The sequence below is a fragment of the Dysidea avara genome, chromosome 5 (assembly GCF_963678975.1).
Source record: "Dysidea avara chromosome 5, odDysAvar1.4, whole genome shotgun sequence".
Taxonomy (NCBI): Eukaryota; Metazoa; Porifera; class Demospongiae; order Dictyoceratida; family Dysideidae; genus Dysidea; species Dysidea avara.
The window spans coordinates 24,109,721-24,128,408 of NC_089276.1; the positions used below are offsets into that span (position 1 = coordinate 24,109,721).

The 18,688-nt window shown below is 37.0% G+C and overlaps 1 protein-coding gene across 1 annotated transcript; it reads right to left on the bottom strand.

Moving 5' to 3' along the window:
- Positions 1–96: 96 nt before the first annotated feature.
- Positions 97–18,688, bottom strand: LOC136255320 (protein NLRC5-like). The gene is made up of 3 exons (XM_066048057.1): positions 18,571–18,688; positions 12,344–12,673; positions 97–5,223 (listed from the first exon to the last, which is right to left on the bottom strand). The coding sequence occupies exons 2-3, from the start codon at positions 12,666–12,668 to the stop codon at positions 155–157; spliced, it is 5,394 nt and encodes a 1,797-aa protein (XP_065904129.1). The 5' UTR covers positions 12,669–12,673; positions 18,571–18,688; the 3' UTR covers positions 97–154.

Consider the following 18,688-nt stretch of genomic DNA (forward strand, 5'->3'; position numbering starts at 1 on the left):
AAACTGCTGTCATGCTTCATGAGTGTATTTATATCGGGCCATGTTAATTTTGATAGTGGACACTGGGAAATAACGACCAAGTGTTGCTGAACAAAATAACAATAAAAGCATTACTCATAGTTAAAATACTAATGAAGATGTATATTACATTTCTCTAGCTATATATCACTTTTACAAAGGTATTAATTGTTACAAAGTATTTTATACCACACATAGATAAGTCAAGCCTCATTAATGAAATGTTTTTATCAACAACATCAGCTATTTCATCAATCATTTCCCTGTCACAGTGGGGCCCTCCATTGTGTGATGCATCCAGTTCTACTAGTTTTGTTTCTTTAATTAGAGTAGCAATAGCCTTTCCAAATGAATTGTGAGAAATGGATAGTACAGTAGTTTTGCAGTGTTTCACCATGTGGATGACCAAATGAACACATTTTGAGGTAAGACTATTATTACTAAGATTAATGGAATTGATGTGCACTCCAGTTGCTGTATTCAAGGTTCTATACACTAGTTTACACCCAGCGTTTGCAATTAAACAATTTTTCATATTCAGTACTTTAATTTGTGTAGTTGACATAGTTAATGCCTTAGTTAAAAGAGCTAAATCCTCAGGAAATCCACTCAAGTGATCATGTAATTGATATGAAAAAAGCTGCTGTCTAGCATTTTTTAATATGTCCTCCTGAGACTTTGCTAGTAAATTGTGATTATCATGCTTAAAGACTTTCAAGGTATTATTTACTATATTAATCAAGTTTGCAACGTTATATAAACGTTGACTGCAAGAAAACTTTGATATATCAATTTCTTCCAACACAATGTTTGTAGTTAAAGCAACTGCAAGTTTATTCAACACCTTGTTTTTAATTTTCACATCATCTCGCAAAGAAAGTTTCTTTATGTAAATATTGTCTTTAACTGCTTTAAAACATTTGATGGCAGTTGTTGCATCTATCTTATTATGAGACACATCCAGCTCAACTAATCTTGTGTTGCTGATAAATGATACTACACCATCTTTTAACGAATTTTGAGAAATGTCCAGATTCTTCAAAGTGTAATTTACAGTAAGAGCCATCACGAGGCTTCCTGCAAAATTGATATCATTGTTACTAATATTCAAAGTTTTTATGGATGCGTTAAGCTTAAGTGCCTCTGATAGCTTTTCAAGATCCTTTGAATGTAAACTATTGTGTGTTAAATCCAGTTCTGTAAGAAATGTGTTGGTAACCAGCACAGCAGCATCCATCCCAAGAGAATTATAAGCAATATTTAAGCTTTTTAAATGACAAATGCCACCTTTCAAGTGTTCTCCAAGATGATCTATATGGTTACTGGACACATCTAGTTGTTTTAATGTAGTTTGCTTGATTAAAATAGCTGCAGAATACTGAAAAGAGTTTTTGGAAACACACAGTTGTAATGTGCCACAATTTTTCACTAAACCAACAATTAAGTCAACACAATTTGATGTTAAGCAACAATTTTGGAGGTCAATGGCCCGAATAAACGTAAAATGGGAACGATTCAGCGTATTAAGCATTATTTCGCATCCAACATCTTTAATTACACTGCATCCAAGGTCAAGCTTTGCCAGTTGAACACCAAGCAACATTTTACTTAAAACAGCAGTATCTTCTAGTAAAATTCCCTTAAAACTGATACACGTCCCATTTATGGAAAACTTTTCAAGTTTATTTGTTTTGCTTTCCAGCACGTTGTCATCCTTTAGGAGATTCTTACCATTATAGTTGAAGTTACTTAATGTACCACCAACAGCACTGACCATTGCTGCTATATTACACATTTTCTCTCGATTGACACTACATTCAGATATGTCAACTTCTGTTAATGTTGTGTTAGTAGCTAGTAGCACTGCAAGTTCATCTGCAGCTGCACTGCTAATTGCACTTCCCTGTAAAGAAAACCTTTTAAGATAAGAGTTACTTTTGATCAACCTAAAACAAGCAACAGCACATGTTGGTCCTATATTATTATGTGACACATCCAACTCAGTTATCTTGGTGTTCCTAGTTAACGCTGCTGCTCCATCTAGTAAAAAATTGCGTGATATATTGAGCTGTCTCAAAGTCACATGAGTAGCAAGTGCATCAGCCAATACAATTGCTCCTCTACTAGGAATAAAATTGTTACTGATATTTAAGTTTTTAATGGTTTTATTTTGTTTTAACACATTAGCAAGCTGACTAGTACCATCTAAACCCAACTTGTTGTTTGACAAATTTATTTCTACAAGAGAAGCGTTGCTAATCAGTAAAGCTGCACCAATTCCAAGAGTATTATGAGAGACATTTAGAATTTGTAAATTATGGGTATTCGTTAAATGGTCTGCAAAAGTGCTGCCTAGGTTGTTACATGACAAGTCCATTTCCAAAACTGTAGTGTTATTGATTAAAGCAGCAGCTGCTGCACTCTCAAGGAAATTACAGCTAATACAGAGTTTGGTTGTGCTACAAAGTTTTATAATCCCAATAACTGAGTCAATACAAGATGATGTAAGGCAGTTATCAGTTAGATCTATACACTCTATACATGGTTTAACTTCCTCACAGAATGTATTACGGAGAACAACACATCCAGCGTCTGTTTTAAAACATCCACATAATTCAAGCACTGGACATTTCTCACTGGTGAATTTTTGTACTAACATTTTACCTAATTCAACAATGTCAGAAGGCAAAAAGAGCTGGTAGTTGAGATAAACTGCCCTACTTTCCAATAAAGGAGGGTGAAGTATAGAATGAGTATCTAATAAATTGTAGGAGTTATACACAAATGCTTCTACTGAAGGATTAAATGCAGATATTACAACTGCAAATCTGTAAGCATCACACTGACGTACTTTGCATCCATTTATGTCAAGTATGTTTAGAGTCTTAGCCTTTGCTAAAGAATCCGCTATTTCACCAAACTCTCCTTCACTAATGAAGCTAATATCTTCTGCTATAACAAGCTTCTTTAAGGTAGTATGCTTAATTGTCTTGAATAGATTAACAGCATCTGTTGAATCCATGTCATTATTGGATAGATCTAGGCACAACAAACCAGCACTTGCAACCAGAGCAACTGCGCTACCTTTAAAATTGTTATTGGCAACGTTTAAGTTTTTAATGGTGGAATTAAGTACTAAAGCATTTGCCACATTTTTAACAGAAATATAGTTATCACTCAAATTTAAGATTTCCAAATGCACATTACCCTGAATAGCTTCTGCAAGCTGAAGGCCTGGAAAAGGTTCAGAAAGCTGAAGGTTTTCTCCTAAATTGTTGTGTGACACATCAAGCTCTTTTAATATGGTTTTTTTGATCAGTGTATCAGCAGCAGCTGCTAGTAAATTATGGGAAAAAAGCAGTTTGGTAGTATTGAAGTGTTGTACTAAGCTGATCAGTGAGTCAGCACACGATGACGTCAAATGGTTGTAACTGAGATCAATTGAATCAACATATATCACATGATTACTATCTGCTAGCTTTATGGCATTGTAAAAACACTGAACTTCAGTATCACCAATATTAGCATGATGTAAACTTAGCTGCCTCCAGTATGTTTTGTTGCACTTAGCTATTACATACCCAAGAATGTGCAAATTATTTGGTGTCAAAGCAATGTGGCTAAAATCAATGATATCATCATCAAAAAGTTCACCTATCTTGCTGCATAACATTTCATTATTGGCTTCTTGAGCAACCTGAAACAAATGAAAACACTTCACTTTATCTAAAAGTAATTGCTTTGATATGTTTTCAGTTCTACTAATCCAACTATACAGAAGTGATCGATTACCAGACAGAAAATGCTTAAATGCTATCACCTTTCCTTCAGTCAACCCAACATACATGATCCACATGTTGAAGTATTTTCCAATCCAAAATGTTTCTCGCAATATTGTACCTTGTTGAAATGCATTTAGATTAGCAACATGAAATGCAGCTAAAAATTCTTGTACTGAGTAATGAAGGAAATTTAATGACGTTTCCTGCTTTATCTGACTAAAACTGAAGGATTGAACTGCTTGTAACAAACCAAAACCATTCAATGCGCCAGGGATCTTATCAAAGTTTGGGCAGATATTGTGAATGTCAGAATACTGAAACACAATTTTATTGTCTACTAAGCATTTGTGTGCTAACAATGATAATTTATAAATTACTGAAGCATACTGCTTAGGTAAGTGCTTTAAGCCATTAATATCCTCAACAGGCACCCCTTCTCTCTTCAAGTGACGAAATACAGTCAAAAGCACAAACTTTTCATGCAATTCTGTTTGACTTTCTGGAGGCTGTTGTTTCTCTTTGAAAAGGCATAATAAAATGGTCATGTTAAGAGGAATATAGCAAAGACTGTCAATATTGGGATGACTATTTAAATATGATTTTAGCTGTTCAATTTGATCAGGTGATTCCTGCAATGCATTCTGAATGTAATCATTTCTGTCAGCAGTAGTAAAACCTAATATTTCAACTCTGCAGCTGACCTTGCTATGCAAGCCTGCTGACGCAATAGGACGGGAGGTTATCACTTTAGTACATTTTGGCAAGACCTTATGATTAATAATGTTACAAATAAAAGAATTCTCCTTGAGTGCATCAGGCAGTTCATCATATCCATCAAAAATCACAGCTATCCTCTCACCCCCACTTTTGACAAGTGATGAAGCACAAGAGTTGCACATTTCTAAGGAAGACTCATCATGTTTATAAAAGTACAAAAGCATTTCTTTAACATTTTGCATTCTCTGGACTGCAGGATCTCGGAGTTTCAAATGGAAAACAAGCACTGTATTTTGTAGCAGTTTACCAATAGCCCACTGGTAAGCTATTTCTATTGATAAAACTGTTTTCCCTATACCCGGCGCACCTTCAATAAGCATTGTGTGCGAGGTAGTCACTCCTACCTTGGTATTTTCCATTGTTACAAATATGTCCCTGAGTTCTTTGGTAGTGATAGATCTTTCTCTAGACTTAGCAGATTGTGCAGTGATGAGTTCATTTTCTCTAACGAGATGATCAATTTTACCAGCTCTGCTTGCCTTAGCTATTGCAATCTTTTCTCTTCTGGTAGGCTCACCTTTGTAGTGTATTAAGGCTAAGGTCACATACTGTTTTGGCTGAAATGGTGGCCAGTCATGTTGAGGGTCAGCAAATCTGAAGTTCTTGTATAGTTCACGGAACATCTCTTGCACATGAAATTCATAACCTGGAATATTGTGGATACAATGTTTGCTTAAATGTACATACATATATGTATGCAAATGTAACACTTTCAATACAGCAACGGATCTTATCTACACTTGAAGCCATAAAAGTACACAATCATGTTTTAATTTCTACTTGTCACAACAGTAAAGGTATTAACTGCTGTAAACAAACTATACAATCAATATTGCATTGAGGCAGTTTCAGAGTCCTATAATGCTCCAGTGCTTTCACAAGAGTTCATATAGCAGTTCATCATTAGTTAATAGGTCAGTTAACAATCAGAGCAGGAGATATTTAATAGTTATACCACAACTGCAAGGGATTTTGCGGATGTATACACCTGAAGCATGAGGGTCACAGGCCCGAGGGCTAATGGTGTATATAGCATAAGTCACCATTTATCGAATAATCGCTTATAATTTCTCACCACCACAACAACACACAGACTTCCGGTTTGGACTATTCAACAGAGCAGCCTTTGGTCTCTCTGGACACCAAGTTGTAAGTAAATCACACCAACACATTGTGAGTTTTGCGTGAAACAGTAGAGCCTATCATTTACCACTCCTCAAACACCGGTACGTACGTATTATCGGACAGCCGTACTTCACTCAATGACCAACTTTCGAATAGTTCGCACATTCCAATGAATAACATACTAGGGAATTACCCTGTCACTTTGAGGTTTCTATGTGATATCCAACTGCTGGATAAAGATCTGTGACAGAAATTTTACGGAGATTGAATATGCCGTTCACGAGTTATTCAAGTTACACTGAAACCATGGTTGTTATAGGTGCTACCATTTTGCTCATAACGTGAGGCCTACTGGTTCGATTTACTTAAAACTTGGTATTCAGGGAGAACAAAGACTCCTCTATTGAATGGTCCAAACTGAAAGTACGTGCATTCACTGCATTGTTGTGGCGAGAAGCTATAGGTGTTTGCTAAAATAATTGTAATTTTGCTCGCTTCGTGACACCACATATCCACTAGAGCCTCTGGAGCCCTTTACCAATAGAAACCACTGAAGAAAACTGTTGTAAATGTTGTATTGGTGGTCCATACAGCTCAAAACGTCTTTAGTTAGCGTTTACTGGTTTTGGTATGGTGAGTAGCTCACCTAGTGTGTTAAGTTCGATAATACGTGCCAATCGATAATAGGCGACTTATGCTATCAGCAAAATCTGACACAGTCGTGGTATAAGTAATATTTATATATATATATATCACTCTAGGCACACTGATAGGTGAAAGGACTACAGAGCACTCATCCTGTCCCTTTTATACATCACCTCATGATCGATAGTGGTTTTAATAGCATGGGCTAAAAGCCGTTAGAATGTTATTCGTATGTCATTATGCTTTACACACAGTGCCAGAATAAATGTGATTGTGGGATCCAATTTTTTACTTTTAGCATTTTGTACCTACTAACTTCACTGTGGGATAGTAAGTAAGTTAATGTTTAGTTAGGACTATAAGTTGTCCTCTTTGTGTTGTTCCATGGTCTGCTATAGGTGTGCCTAGAGTGATATATATATATATATATATATATATATTACTTATACCACGACTGTGTCAGATTTTGCTGATAGCATAAGTCGCCTATTATCGATTGGCACATATTATCGAACTTAACACACTAGGTGAGCTACTCACCATACCAAAACCAATAAACGCTAACTAAAGACGTTTGAAATATACTCATTTACGCATTTCCCAAATGATTATTTTACTGATAATTCATCATTTAGTAACTGTCAACTAATCAAAACTTAGCAACTACACTAAACCTAGCCTAACCTGTAAACCCGAACCCATAATTAAACACTCCATGTCACTCAATATAACGAGTCAATGCATATTGTATCTTTGAACTGGTTGGGCATCAGAGCAATGAGTAAACCACGTTCCCATGATATATTTCCCAGGAACTATGTGAATTCAACCCCAAGCGGCACCTTTGAATGCCCGCGCTAAAGTGGTGTACACATTCAAAGGCACCATTTGGGACTTTAGTGTGGGCATTCAAAGGCACCACTTGGGGTTTAACTTGCATATCACCCGGGTACTTTAGCATGGGCATTCAAAGGCACTGCTTGGGTTTTAATTCGCATATTCCCCAGGCATGGTTTGCTCATGGCTTTGATTCCCAACCAGTTCAGAGATACAGTACGTTTTGACTGAGCAACACAGAGCGTTTAATTGTGGGTTTGGGCTTACATGTTAGAGTGTAGTTGCTAAGTTTCAAGTCAAGTTACTAAACAACGAATGATCAGTGAATTGTTTGGGCAATGCGTGGATGCGTGTTTCTACCCACCATATGTCAGCCATTGAGCAGATCACAGAACAACACAAAGAAGACAAATAGATTTAAATGCCTTATAGTCCTAATTACTTAACTTAACATATTTACAACTTCACACACATGTGGCTTTTTCTGCATGGTACCACATGTTGTTATGCATGGGTAAAGCAAATTCTACACGTGGCTGAAGCTGAAGGTACGTGTGGGTACACAATAAACCATGCGTGGTTGCACAAAAAGCCACGCTACAGAGAATGTCACAGCCATGCATGGGATATTCCTCCACGCATGCATATGTGAGTAATTGTTAAGCTTGTGACGTATTACAGTCTAGAGAAGAACAATACTAGCTACTTATGCATGTATGGTTAAACTAGTTTAAATGCATTTTTTTCAATGCAGGTCTGCTCACTAGTCTGGACCAGCAGCAACGCCTTGTAATAAAGTTCTGTATTATAATACTATGCTACATTAGTGCCTTGTCCTGCTCACACTTATGTAGCTACTAAGGTAGATGCCATTTCGCTCGTGGTTCGCTCATGGTAAAGGTCAAAGGTCACGTACCGTGAGTAACTACTGTACATACAGTAATTAGCTATTAGGCTGTACCAACAACTTTTGAACACTTACCGTAAAGTGGGTTATTTTCGAAGCAGAAAATTTTGCACAAGAACCAAAATCTGAATTTCAAAGGATTTAAATCTTGAAGAATGCATATGGACCTTATCCGCAATGACGTCACAGACATAAAATGGTGGCAATAGTTGTGAGACTTTCATAAAATTTGTATGGACGGCTGTGAGAAGAAAAATTTTAAACGATCATATCTCAGCCAAGAAAGAAGATATTGAGTCAGGTATGGCTAAAAGACATTACAATAAAATACGTAGAAGTGATTTTCGGGTGGTTTTCAAACTAACGCTAGACTGTTATTCATTTATAACCATACCTGCAGGTTAGAGTTCGATATCTTTTATCTTGGCTGAGATATCATCGTTTAAAAATTTTCCTCCCATACAAATTTTACGAAAGTCCCACAACTAGAGATAATTCAAAGGAAGGCTGCTAGGTTTGTGTTCAATGATTATTCTCGACATTCTAGTGTTACAGCAATGTTAAATGAACTTGATTGGAAATCATTAGAAAAGTGAAGAGATGAGTTATGTTTCACAAAATCATTAATCAGTATGTAGATATCCCTTATGATCATATCCTTGATAAAGTCCCAAGCACCACCCGTAGTAGTAGCAGGAAATACCTACATTTACCCTCAAGAATTGATTCCTACATGCAATCATTCTTCCCTAGAGCAATTAGACTATGGAATCACCTACCTGATCACCTCGTGGAAACTGATAATGTTGATACTTTCAAATCTTTACTATTATAGTTACATGTAATTAAGTTCATTAACGTTTAGTTTGTTAACTAATCATGTACATTATATTCGTGATTGAGGTTTGTACATTATACAATAATAATAATAACTATTGCAGCCATTTTTACGAGTCAGACGTCATTGCGGATAAGTGAAGTCCGGGTGGATTCCAAATAAACGGAAATTCGTGTCACAAAATTAATTATGAAGATACGTGAAAGTTTGCCTTACTGATCATCCCTGTGCACTGGAGAGAAGACTGAGGGAATCTTGAGTGGAGTAAATTCACTGGTTCAATTGCGCTCAAGTTGTAGCTAGCCAGCTTTCTACCATAGAACGGTATCAATTCCCATTCAGAATCACCTGGAAGTTGGATTGTTACTTTCACTTGTGGGAATTTATTTTCGAGAACAACCAGATGTGGGAATTTATTCCCGAATAGAAGTCGAATATCAGAAAATAAAAACCCTTCAAAAATTACCAGCTATACGGTATCAGCAACATCGATGCCTCAACATTACGACTGCAAGGTGCTGTACCAGATTAAGGTAATGTAGCTCAAATGAAATAATTATTTTTTAGGATGTGGTCAGACAGCAGTTGGATTGTGCTTAATCCGTTAGTAATAGTCCAGAAATATGTAACAAAAAGACAGCTGCAGCTTGATGAAGTCTCTTCCACGGTATGACAAGAAAGTTCATATCGACGAAGGAAAAGAATGACGAAGTGCAGTTGTCAACCTAAAAATTGTATCATAAGGTAAGGTGTACACAATACCTATACTTGTAACGGTTGTATCAGCTGGACAGGTTTTGACTTAGTATCGAGAAAGCTCTAGTCTAACAGACTCAAATGTCTTAGTTAGTTAGTACCACCAAGCGTGGCATACTACACAGGTGTGGCATATTGTCACGTGCGTGTGCACGCAAAATTCCTCCGTGGCACACGCGATGTTGCTGCATGGCAAACACAACATGCTCTGTGTGGCGCATGCTGCATGGTGGCGTGTCACATGTGAAGCCACACGCGGAAATGTGAAGTTATAAGTGGACTGTACTTACTGTCCCAATAGCAAAGTTAGTAGGCTAAATGTGGTACAAACTACTAAAACTAAAAAACTGGATCCCACAATTGCTATTCTTCTGGTGCTTTGTGTAAAGCATAACGACGTAGAACAACGTTCTAACGGTTATTAGTCCACGCTATTAAAACCACTATCGATCATGAGATATTGATGTAAAAAGAAACAGGGTGTGTGCTCTGTAGTTCTTTGACCTATCAGGTGAGAATATATGTCACTTATACAGGGTGTGTTGGGTTTTGCTGATATGTACACCCTTAGCCCTTGGGCCTGCAGTCCTCGTGCTTTCGGATGCATATATCAGCAAAACCCCTTGCAGCCGTGGTATAACTACTACATACATAAACTGGAGCCAAATAATTGTAAATACATGCTTCAAAAAGGGATTCCATAGATAATAATAATTACACCTACAGATCAGTTACTGTATACAGGTATAGTATGATGGCAAATAATAACTCTTCAGCAGTATTTCACTGTTGGATCTTACCATTAAGACCATGCATTACAGAGGGATTTAAGCCTTCAAATGAAAGTATAAATGCATGCAACATGATCATGATAGGAACATCAGTGCTACTATAATCATTTCTAGAAGAACATAATACACATAAAGGTGTAGATTAGCAGATTTAGGTGCTGGACGGTATACGGGATATACCAGGATACCGCGGTATTGTCATCAAACCAGTTCAAATTAAGGTATTCACTTTCAAATATAAAAGTTGTGTAATCAAAGGTGGCAGTCAAGAAATAGCTGCAACAATGTTAATGCTAATAATGGCTGTGTGCATTGTTAAAATTTTAATCATTGCAGCCATCCACCACCTTTGATTTCCCAACTTTTTTCATCCAGATTTTTAAGGCCGCACCATTTTTCACAGCTTGGCTCTTTTTGTGTGGATTATATATACATACCTAAAACATTTGATTATGGATCGGCAGCTGGTTCGTTCTGGCTAAGTTTGGTTATGATGAATAGACAAATTCTAGAAAATTTTGACTTCGCACATGTTTAATGATTTAATCAGTGTTATTGCATCATTTATGAACAATTATTAAAGGTTTAGATGGGTAAGCTTGCACTTCTCAAATGTCTGAGGTATTCCCATTGTACTTAACAGGCCTGAGCATGTCACAAGTCTCTGGTATAGAAGTATGGGTCTTTTTCAAGGGAAATTTTTATCAGTTTTCATGGATTGGCAGCTATCCATCAAAGTTTTATAATTCAAACTTAGTTAATTGGCAAACAGACTGCTGGAATTTGTCCTGGATAAAGCAATATAGTGTGAGTACACTACCCAGAACCGTGTAGAAGGGTACACTCAAAAGGCAAGTTAAACCAGTTTTAGTGTCTAGTTTCGTGAGTGTTGCTTAGTCACCACAGTTTGTCTGCCAACACTTGCCCTTCCCAATATGTGACTGGGCCTGCAAAAACAGGGCATGTGGGCACAAACTACACCCCGTCATTCTACAGGTCATGTCTCAGGACTGAAACAGAATATACTGTATGAATTCTGTAACTTGCATCAAAAAGCCAATTAAATAGTTACTAAGAGCTGAAAATTGCATTGCTATAGCATAATGGTACAAATAGGTATGAGTGATTGACGTTTGTAAAAGTAGGCAAAAATCATGCGCCCACATGCCCTATTGTCGCAGGCTCAGTCACATATATACTTTGTAAAAAATTGATCAAATGACATGAACATTTTGGGACCAGAAATAAAGAGGTTGCACCTATAGTTAGGTTTTTCCACCTCCACTCCTGGACAAACTGGGAGTGGTATAGTACAGGGTCCCCATGCCCTATTTTAAAAGTTTTGTTAAAGTGAAAAATCTAGTTCTTTATTTCAACTTTGGATTTCCCAAAGCCTTTAGACTTAGTGCACGAGTGTAACAATGGTATGATGAAAGTTAGAGTTCAAAAATAAAATCTCTGGGACCCTGTACACCTACCAAAACAACCATCATCTGTTGACGGAGGTTGTATACTTTAATTGAGATATTTAAGAGAGCCATACTAACCACCTAAAAATTCAAGACTTGATCAAATGGCCTTGTTTAAGTATGTATTAAATGCATAAAAGATCCGAAAGAAGCAAACATCCCCCCTTCAAAATTTTGAATGGCTACGATCCACAAAATCTGAATAACCTGTTCTACAGTACTTCAAATCATCGTCAGGTCTCTGATGCTGGAGTTTTGATTTTGGGCTTTCCAACATTTGTGATTCCAATTATGAGTGGTATTATGTAGTTGCCTTGTGATGTAACAACACTGACACTATTCTGTTATGAAACATAATTACTCATGGTCTTGCTACAATAGATTTTTCAAGTACTGACCTGTTGTTATTATATCAGTAGTGACAAGACTTCTCATTGTACTGGCTAACTCTCTTGTGGCTTGTGTACCATGTTCTTCCATTATACTCAACATAGTACAAAAGCTCTTCACATTACCAGCTTGTAAGGGACCAGAAATATATTGTAGCAACTTTTCTATTTTATCCATTGTCCTTGGTTTAGCCTTTATCTCTTCGATATCATCCACTTGAATAATGTTTTCTTGTACAAAATGTGGTAACAGGTTGTCAATGTCCACCATGGTGTTACACAGCTGGGAATAGTGGTCTCTGAATGTTTCTTTCACTTTAAGAGTGTCAGCCATTGTTGCTACACAAATAACAAGCTCTATACTATATACATACAGTAATTATTTACACACATACTATACAAATAGTATTGCTGTGTAATAGTTTTATCATAAGTACGATACAAGTGATGTTGGAGAACAAATGTGCACTATTCATACCTAATATGTAGTGATATACTGATAAAAGCTGATACTTGAATCTGGAATCCTCTAAGCATTCAACCTATACTTAAACATTGACTTCTCGCTAGCAAAGGATTTTGCATATAGTCTCTGCCTCAATTCCCAGACTAGGGTCTGGTGAAACTGTACATGTGTACAAAATTTTGGTGCTATTCAAATTTTGATGGCTTCAATCAGATGGCTCCATTTCAAGTTGATAATGTAATGGATAAATTCGCAGTCATTTTCAGTGGCTTTGCTCCTTGCAATTGTAGTGAAAATGAGAATGTAGCAAAACTCACAATTCCTGTTGGTGCTGTGTGAAAGTTACATCATAATGATGTCGATTCAACCAGATCTGTCTAGAATGGCAGTTGTTTGTACAATACTAGGGTAAACCCAAAAGGTCACACAATACATCATTTAGGTATTAACATTTTTGTACACAGTTTCACCAGACCTTATTCTTGGAATTAGGGTGGATGGCAGCAGACCAAAAGGTACATAAAATGGTTCAAGATAAATTTTAACTCATGATTGTACTAGCTTTATGCAAACAAGTTTCAATCAAACTTCTAATGGAGATATTAATTTATACTCCTGAGCTAAAAAAGAAACCACACAAGTGATCTGGATACAATACTACTTACATGGTGAATATCACTACTGGGATTTGTCTATGCCTATAGGTAATTTACAACCAGTAACCACTTAATAGGCAATATTGTACATACTATATTACCATCTCTGTTTTTCTTTCCTTCAAGGGCATAGCTGGGGGGGTTCCAAGGGCGGGTTCCTGGAGGGCTGAAGCATCCCCGCTCCAAAAGTTATCTATATGTGCTAGCTAGAAAGATGCTGTAGTAGAAGCTACAGTACAGGTGCAGTTGCATCCAAAGCATACGTGGGCAATGAAATCATGGAAAAAGAATCAATAACATGAGATCAAAGAGGCAAAACTGCTACTAAACATTACAATACTGTAACAGAACAGTCAGCTACTCTAATAGAACATCCATCATCAAAATATAAAGAACAAAGACAATCCCCTCGAACTTTTAACTCAAACCATACTGCAGCATTTAGCTATGCTGTTCCCTTTATATGAAAGCTAGTTATTGATTTCACTTAGCTAGTTAAAGTGGTTTACAATGCTTATTCAATAACGTTCAGTCAATATTATTGCCAAATTCAATATCAGAAAGTTAAATTTGCATGTGAGGGCATTCCCACCTAGATAAAGCATGCTCCTCATGCTGAGTGTGTTTCTCACACTGCACTACTAGTTGTATCAACCAGTTTCCACAGTTTTTATCCCCCACTATAAAGGCCCCTACAGTAGCTTAGCACCCCTCTTGGGAAATCCTAGATCTTCCCTTGGGGTTCAGATGAACCCCCCTTTTCAAATGCAAAATTTAAAATCACAACCCTGGAACTCTCCAGTAGCTGCTTTCACACTGGCACGACCCTTGAGGGTCACATCGCACTACAGGGTGCAGAGAGGGTGTAATGCTGAATCATCAATGAATCGAATGTTGCATCACATGATCAATTGCACATGTGATACATGGTAGGGATGCCAAAAGACTGATGTGAAATTAGTTATGACTATATACAGTAGTTACAAAACAACAGGTACAACGAACTTGTGTGGTCAAGTTTTTAATGTGTCAGGTTAGCACTAACTGTTGAATAGTTGATGTATGTTTATGTTATGTGTTTATGTTATGTTAGCACTGAAAATCACCAATAGTGGCTATTAATAACTATATCATACAGCATGGTAGTACTGTATATTAGGGATCACGGAGGTTTGGGTCTTTCTGGCCAAAACAAAATCACCCACAAAACAGCTTCACGATACCATCCTGGCGTCTTGGTAGTATTGGTTAGGTGTAATCCAAGCCCAAAAGTGCCTTCAGTATGACCCTAAATACTTCCAATAGATAGTTACAAATTTTTAATTTCTTCAATGGAATTTTCTACTGATTAACTACCTGACGGTAACTTGATAACGGCTAATGTTATGGGATTGATCATTTCACTGTTTAATGCCACTTCATCCGGAGACGTGCCTTTTGGCATACCGCAGTACGTACAATGCACGCATCATGAACTTATCTTTATCCTCCTTTGTTCTTTTTACTGACTGCCCAAGGTGTCAATTCAGAGTAGTGCGATGCATGGTTTCTCTACATTTGTAAATGGGAATTGTCTGTATTTTCTGTGGTCATTGGATTGATTGCAGAGATGCTTCTGATACTGTTCTTCATTTGTAACGCTGTGTAACGGGCTGAAAATAGGTGAACTTGAAGCGTAATTGCCACTTCACTTTCAAGTCAGTAATTGATAGTTGGGTGTGCAAATTATCCGTATTTTTCGTGGTAACTGGATTGATTGCAGAAGCGCTTCTCCTACTGTTCTTCATGTGTAATGGGCTGAACATAGATGAAAGTGAAGCATAATGACCACTTAACTTTTTGAGTCAGTAACTGATAGTTGGGGTGCCCATTCAGACGAAAACATTAACTTTGGTGCTATCCTTTTTTTTTTGATGCGGTATGCGTAGGTTCACCATCATACTAATGTTACACAAAAAGTTAACAAACAAGCATAAGGACAAATTAAGAATTTTAAGTTCAATTAGGGATCATACTGTAGAAAAAAAGTAGAAAAATAAGGGAGGTCACCCACACCTGCAGATATACTAGTAAACAACTGGTAGATGTTCACTAGTATAACTGCAGGTGTAGGCGATCTCCTTTGTTTCCCTACTTTTTTCTATGATCCCTAATCAAACTTAAAATTCCTAATTTTTCCTTATGCTTGCTATATTTCATGTTCAGACTCAGACAGATAATTAGCCGAATGGTTGTCATAACTGAGTTCGTGAATGGACAGCAATGAAAATAACTGATCCAATGCAGGCTGTTAAAAAGGCGAGATCAAGAACATTTACTGCTCATAAAGCCTGTAATCAAAGGTATGATATTAAAATTTGGCCAAGAAGGATTTATACTATAGTAGACATGAACTACTGGTTGCACTATTATAGAAGCTAAACCTTTCATATCTACAGAATAATACGTATGTCCTCTTATAAAAACACTAGCACACACAATGAAATCTCATAAATTTGGTCATTACAAGACTTCTGAACCACTGGTAATAATGGCAAAGAGAACTTAGAAATTTGTCATGTTCAAGGATGGATAAAAATTTGTGTAAAAAACATTTTACTGAAATCTCTGCAGTTAAATGTTATCCATACACAAAAAAAAACATGCCAAACTGTGAAAAATAATGCAGCCTTAAAAAGCCTGGGCAGAAATTTGTGCGAGAGTTCTATTGCAAAGAATTTATTTAATTTAAAAATCTCGGATACTGAAATACCTATTTGGATACATCAAGGCTATAGACCTGATGTCACAGTAGTTACATAATCACATCTGTGGGGTAGAAAATGTATGCATGCATGCTATTGGAACATGAATTACTTTGCCTCAAAGTTTGTTGAAAAATTTGATCACATTACCTGGAGCAAGGAAGAGAGTACTTTAAGTAGTACAGGTTATAGTTGTAACATGGGCATGAGAGCTTTTCCTTATACGTATGTATGCCCGAGGGCCACAGGTCCAAGGGCAGAGGGCATACATATCAGGCAAAGCCCGAATGCCCCTTGTTACAGCTAATATGTAAGGCAGATAACCTGTACAAGGTGATCAATCGCCCAAGCCAATACGAGTGCAGCTACTGGATGCATACCTCAAATTTTTGAATATGTGTCAGCAGTTAGTACGTTCTGGTTATGTTCGGTTATGATGTTCGGTTATGAGAAACGAAGATATCATGGAGAATTTCAGTTACGTGAGTTCAATGTTTTAATCAGTGCTATTGAATCGTTTATGGGAAAAGTACAGAGTTTACTAAAGAGAAATCACTGGACACAGGTGAGGTCCCCTACAACTGGAGAGTGGCTCAATAGTGATGTACAACAACTCCAAGAAGACTTGCAATCCTTACAATTATGGGAAAGTACCTGGCGACAGTGGTCCCTCGATTATCCAGCCATCAATTAACCGAACATTCGGTTATCCGAACTGGGAGATTGACTGTTCTATTAGAGCATTTTGTCGAGGGTGTGTGTTCTATTAGAGTATTTGAACGGAGTTCTGTATATAAATGAATGGGCTTCTATTATCCAAACTTTTCGATTATCTGAACACACCCAGGGCCCAGCTAGTTCGGATAATCGAGGGACCACTGTACTTAAATTTAGCATACCTAAATGTCATGTCTTAAAAGTCACTAGAGCCACCAAACACAAGATAATATCTGACTATTACCTGCACTACACTCCATTACAAATAGTTGAGAATTGTATGTACCTGGGCGTTACTATACAATCAGATCTAAATTGGTTTAAACCTATACACAATATTACAGTTAAAGCCAGCCATACCTTGTCCTTCCTAAGAATAAATCTTAAATTACATAATCAACAACTTAAAGAAACTGCCTATTTTTCCTTAGTCCAACCACAATTAGAATATGCAAGCATCATTTGGTCGCCATGGCAAAGAAGAGACATAGAGAAGTTAGAGAAGATTAATCGAAGAGCTGCAAGGTTTATTACAAACAATTTTTATCGTACTAGTAGTGTATCAAGTATGATTCATCAACTTGGGTGGCAAGAAACTCGTAGACATATATAACTTCCGTTTGTGCTTCCTTTCTAAGATCATTCATAACTTGACATGTGTCCCACTCAGTGACATCATTTCATCTAATACCACAACAGCAGAATCCACCATCACAAGATCTCACGCAAATAATATTTTAGTTCCATTTGTAAGAACAGACACTTATAAGCACTCATTCGGACCTAATGCTTGTAACATCTGGAATAACTTACCTAATCACATCAAAGAAATTACCTCTATTGAACAGTTTAAGAGCCAAATTAATCAATTGTAATTACATAAATGCCCCCCCCCCCCATCCCGTGTAAAGTCTTTGCTTGCAAAGTTGACACAGTAATAATAAATAAATATATAGATTCTGGGGATTGTTTGAAGGGCTGCAAACAAGCAGTGAACAAAGTAAAACTAATGTTTTTGTGTTTTGTTGCAGAAATCACTCAGTAGCTGCAACAGGTACATGGAACAAGAAAACATCTTGCTTAATTGTTCGCACCTTTTTTCTCCACCCAAATACAGAAGGGAAAAAAGTGGTCTGGGTACGGGACTACATGTACAAGATATATTGGAAGTGCCACCTCCTTGTTGATCAATGATGGTTTTATATACGGTATAGCTATAGACGCCCTGCCCCTATGGTAGTAACAAGTGAGTTCTTGATGTCATTTAATCATCACGTTGATTTTAGCCAGGTTATGAGGTAAAATGGCTTAAATTGAGCCGAGGGGTACATAACGAGCCATAAATTAATCATCTACAAAATTTCAAAGATGACTGCCCATCTTTCAGAAATATGACTACCTATATTTCATCTTTCGAGACAAATTTTAGTTCCAATTTCTCCGTAAAATTTAAATTAGTAAATCCGTAAATTTTAGTTAGGCCTACATCTTTACGATCGTCAAATTTCATCTTTCAAACTGCACAAATTTCAGAAATTATTTCAGAGATGGTCAACGAAATTTCAGGTCATTACCTACCCCTCGAATTGAGCCTACTGTGAATGTCACGCAATGTTATATGACCCTTAAAATTTAAAACACGTCCACGCTCACCCTTCAATCTGAAGATACCATCAACACCACGGAAACAAATGACAGCACTGAAAGTCAGGCAGAACAGTACAACGAGGGCGATCGCAGGATCGGTCACCTGACCACAATTTTCGCTGCT

Coding starts and splice junctions, on each gene's coding strand:
- LOC136255320 (XM_066048057.1), bottom strand. CDS start 12,668: ATGGCTGACACTCTTAAAGTGAAAGAAACATTCAGAGACCACTATTCC. Junction 5,224..12,343: donor TACTGATATAATAACAACAG/GTCAGTACTTGA, acceptor ACAATATTCCAG/GTTATGAATTTCATGTGCAA.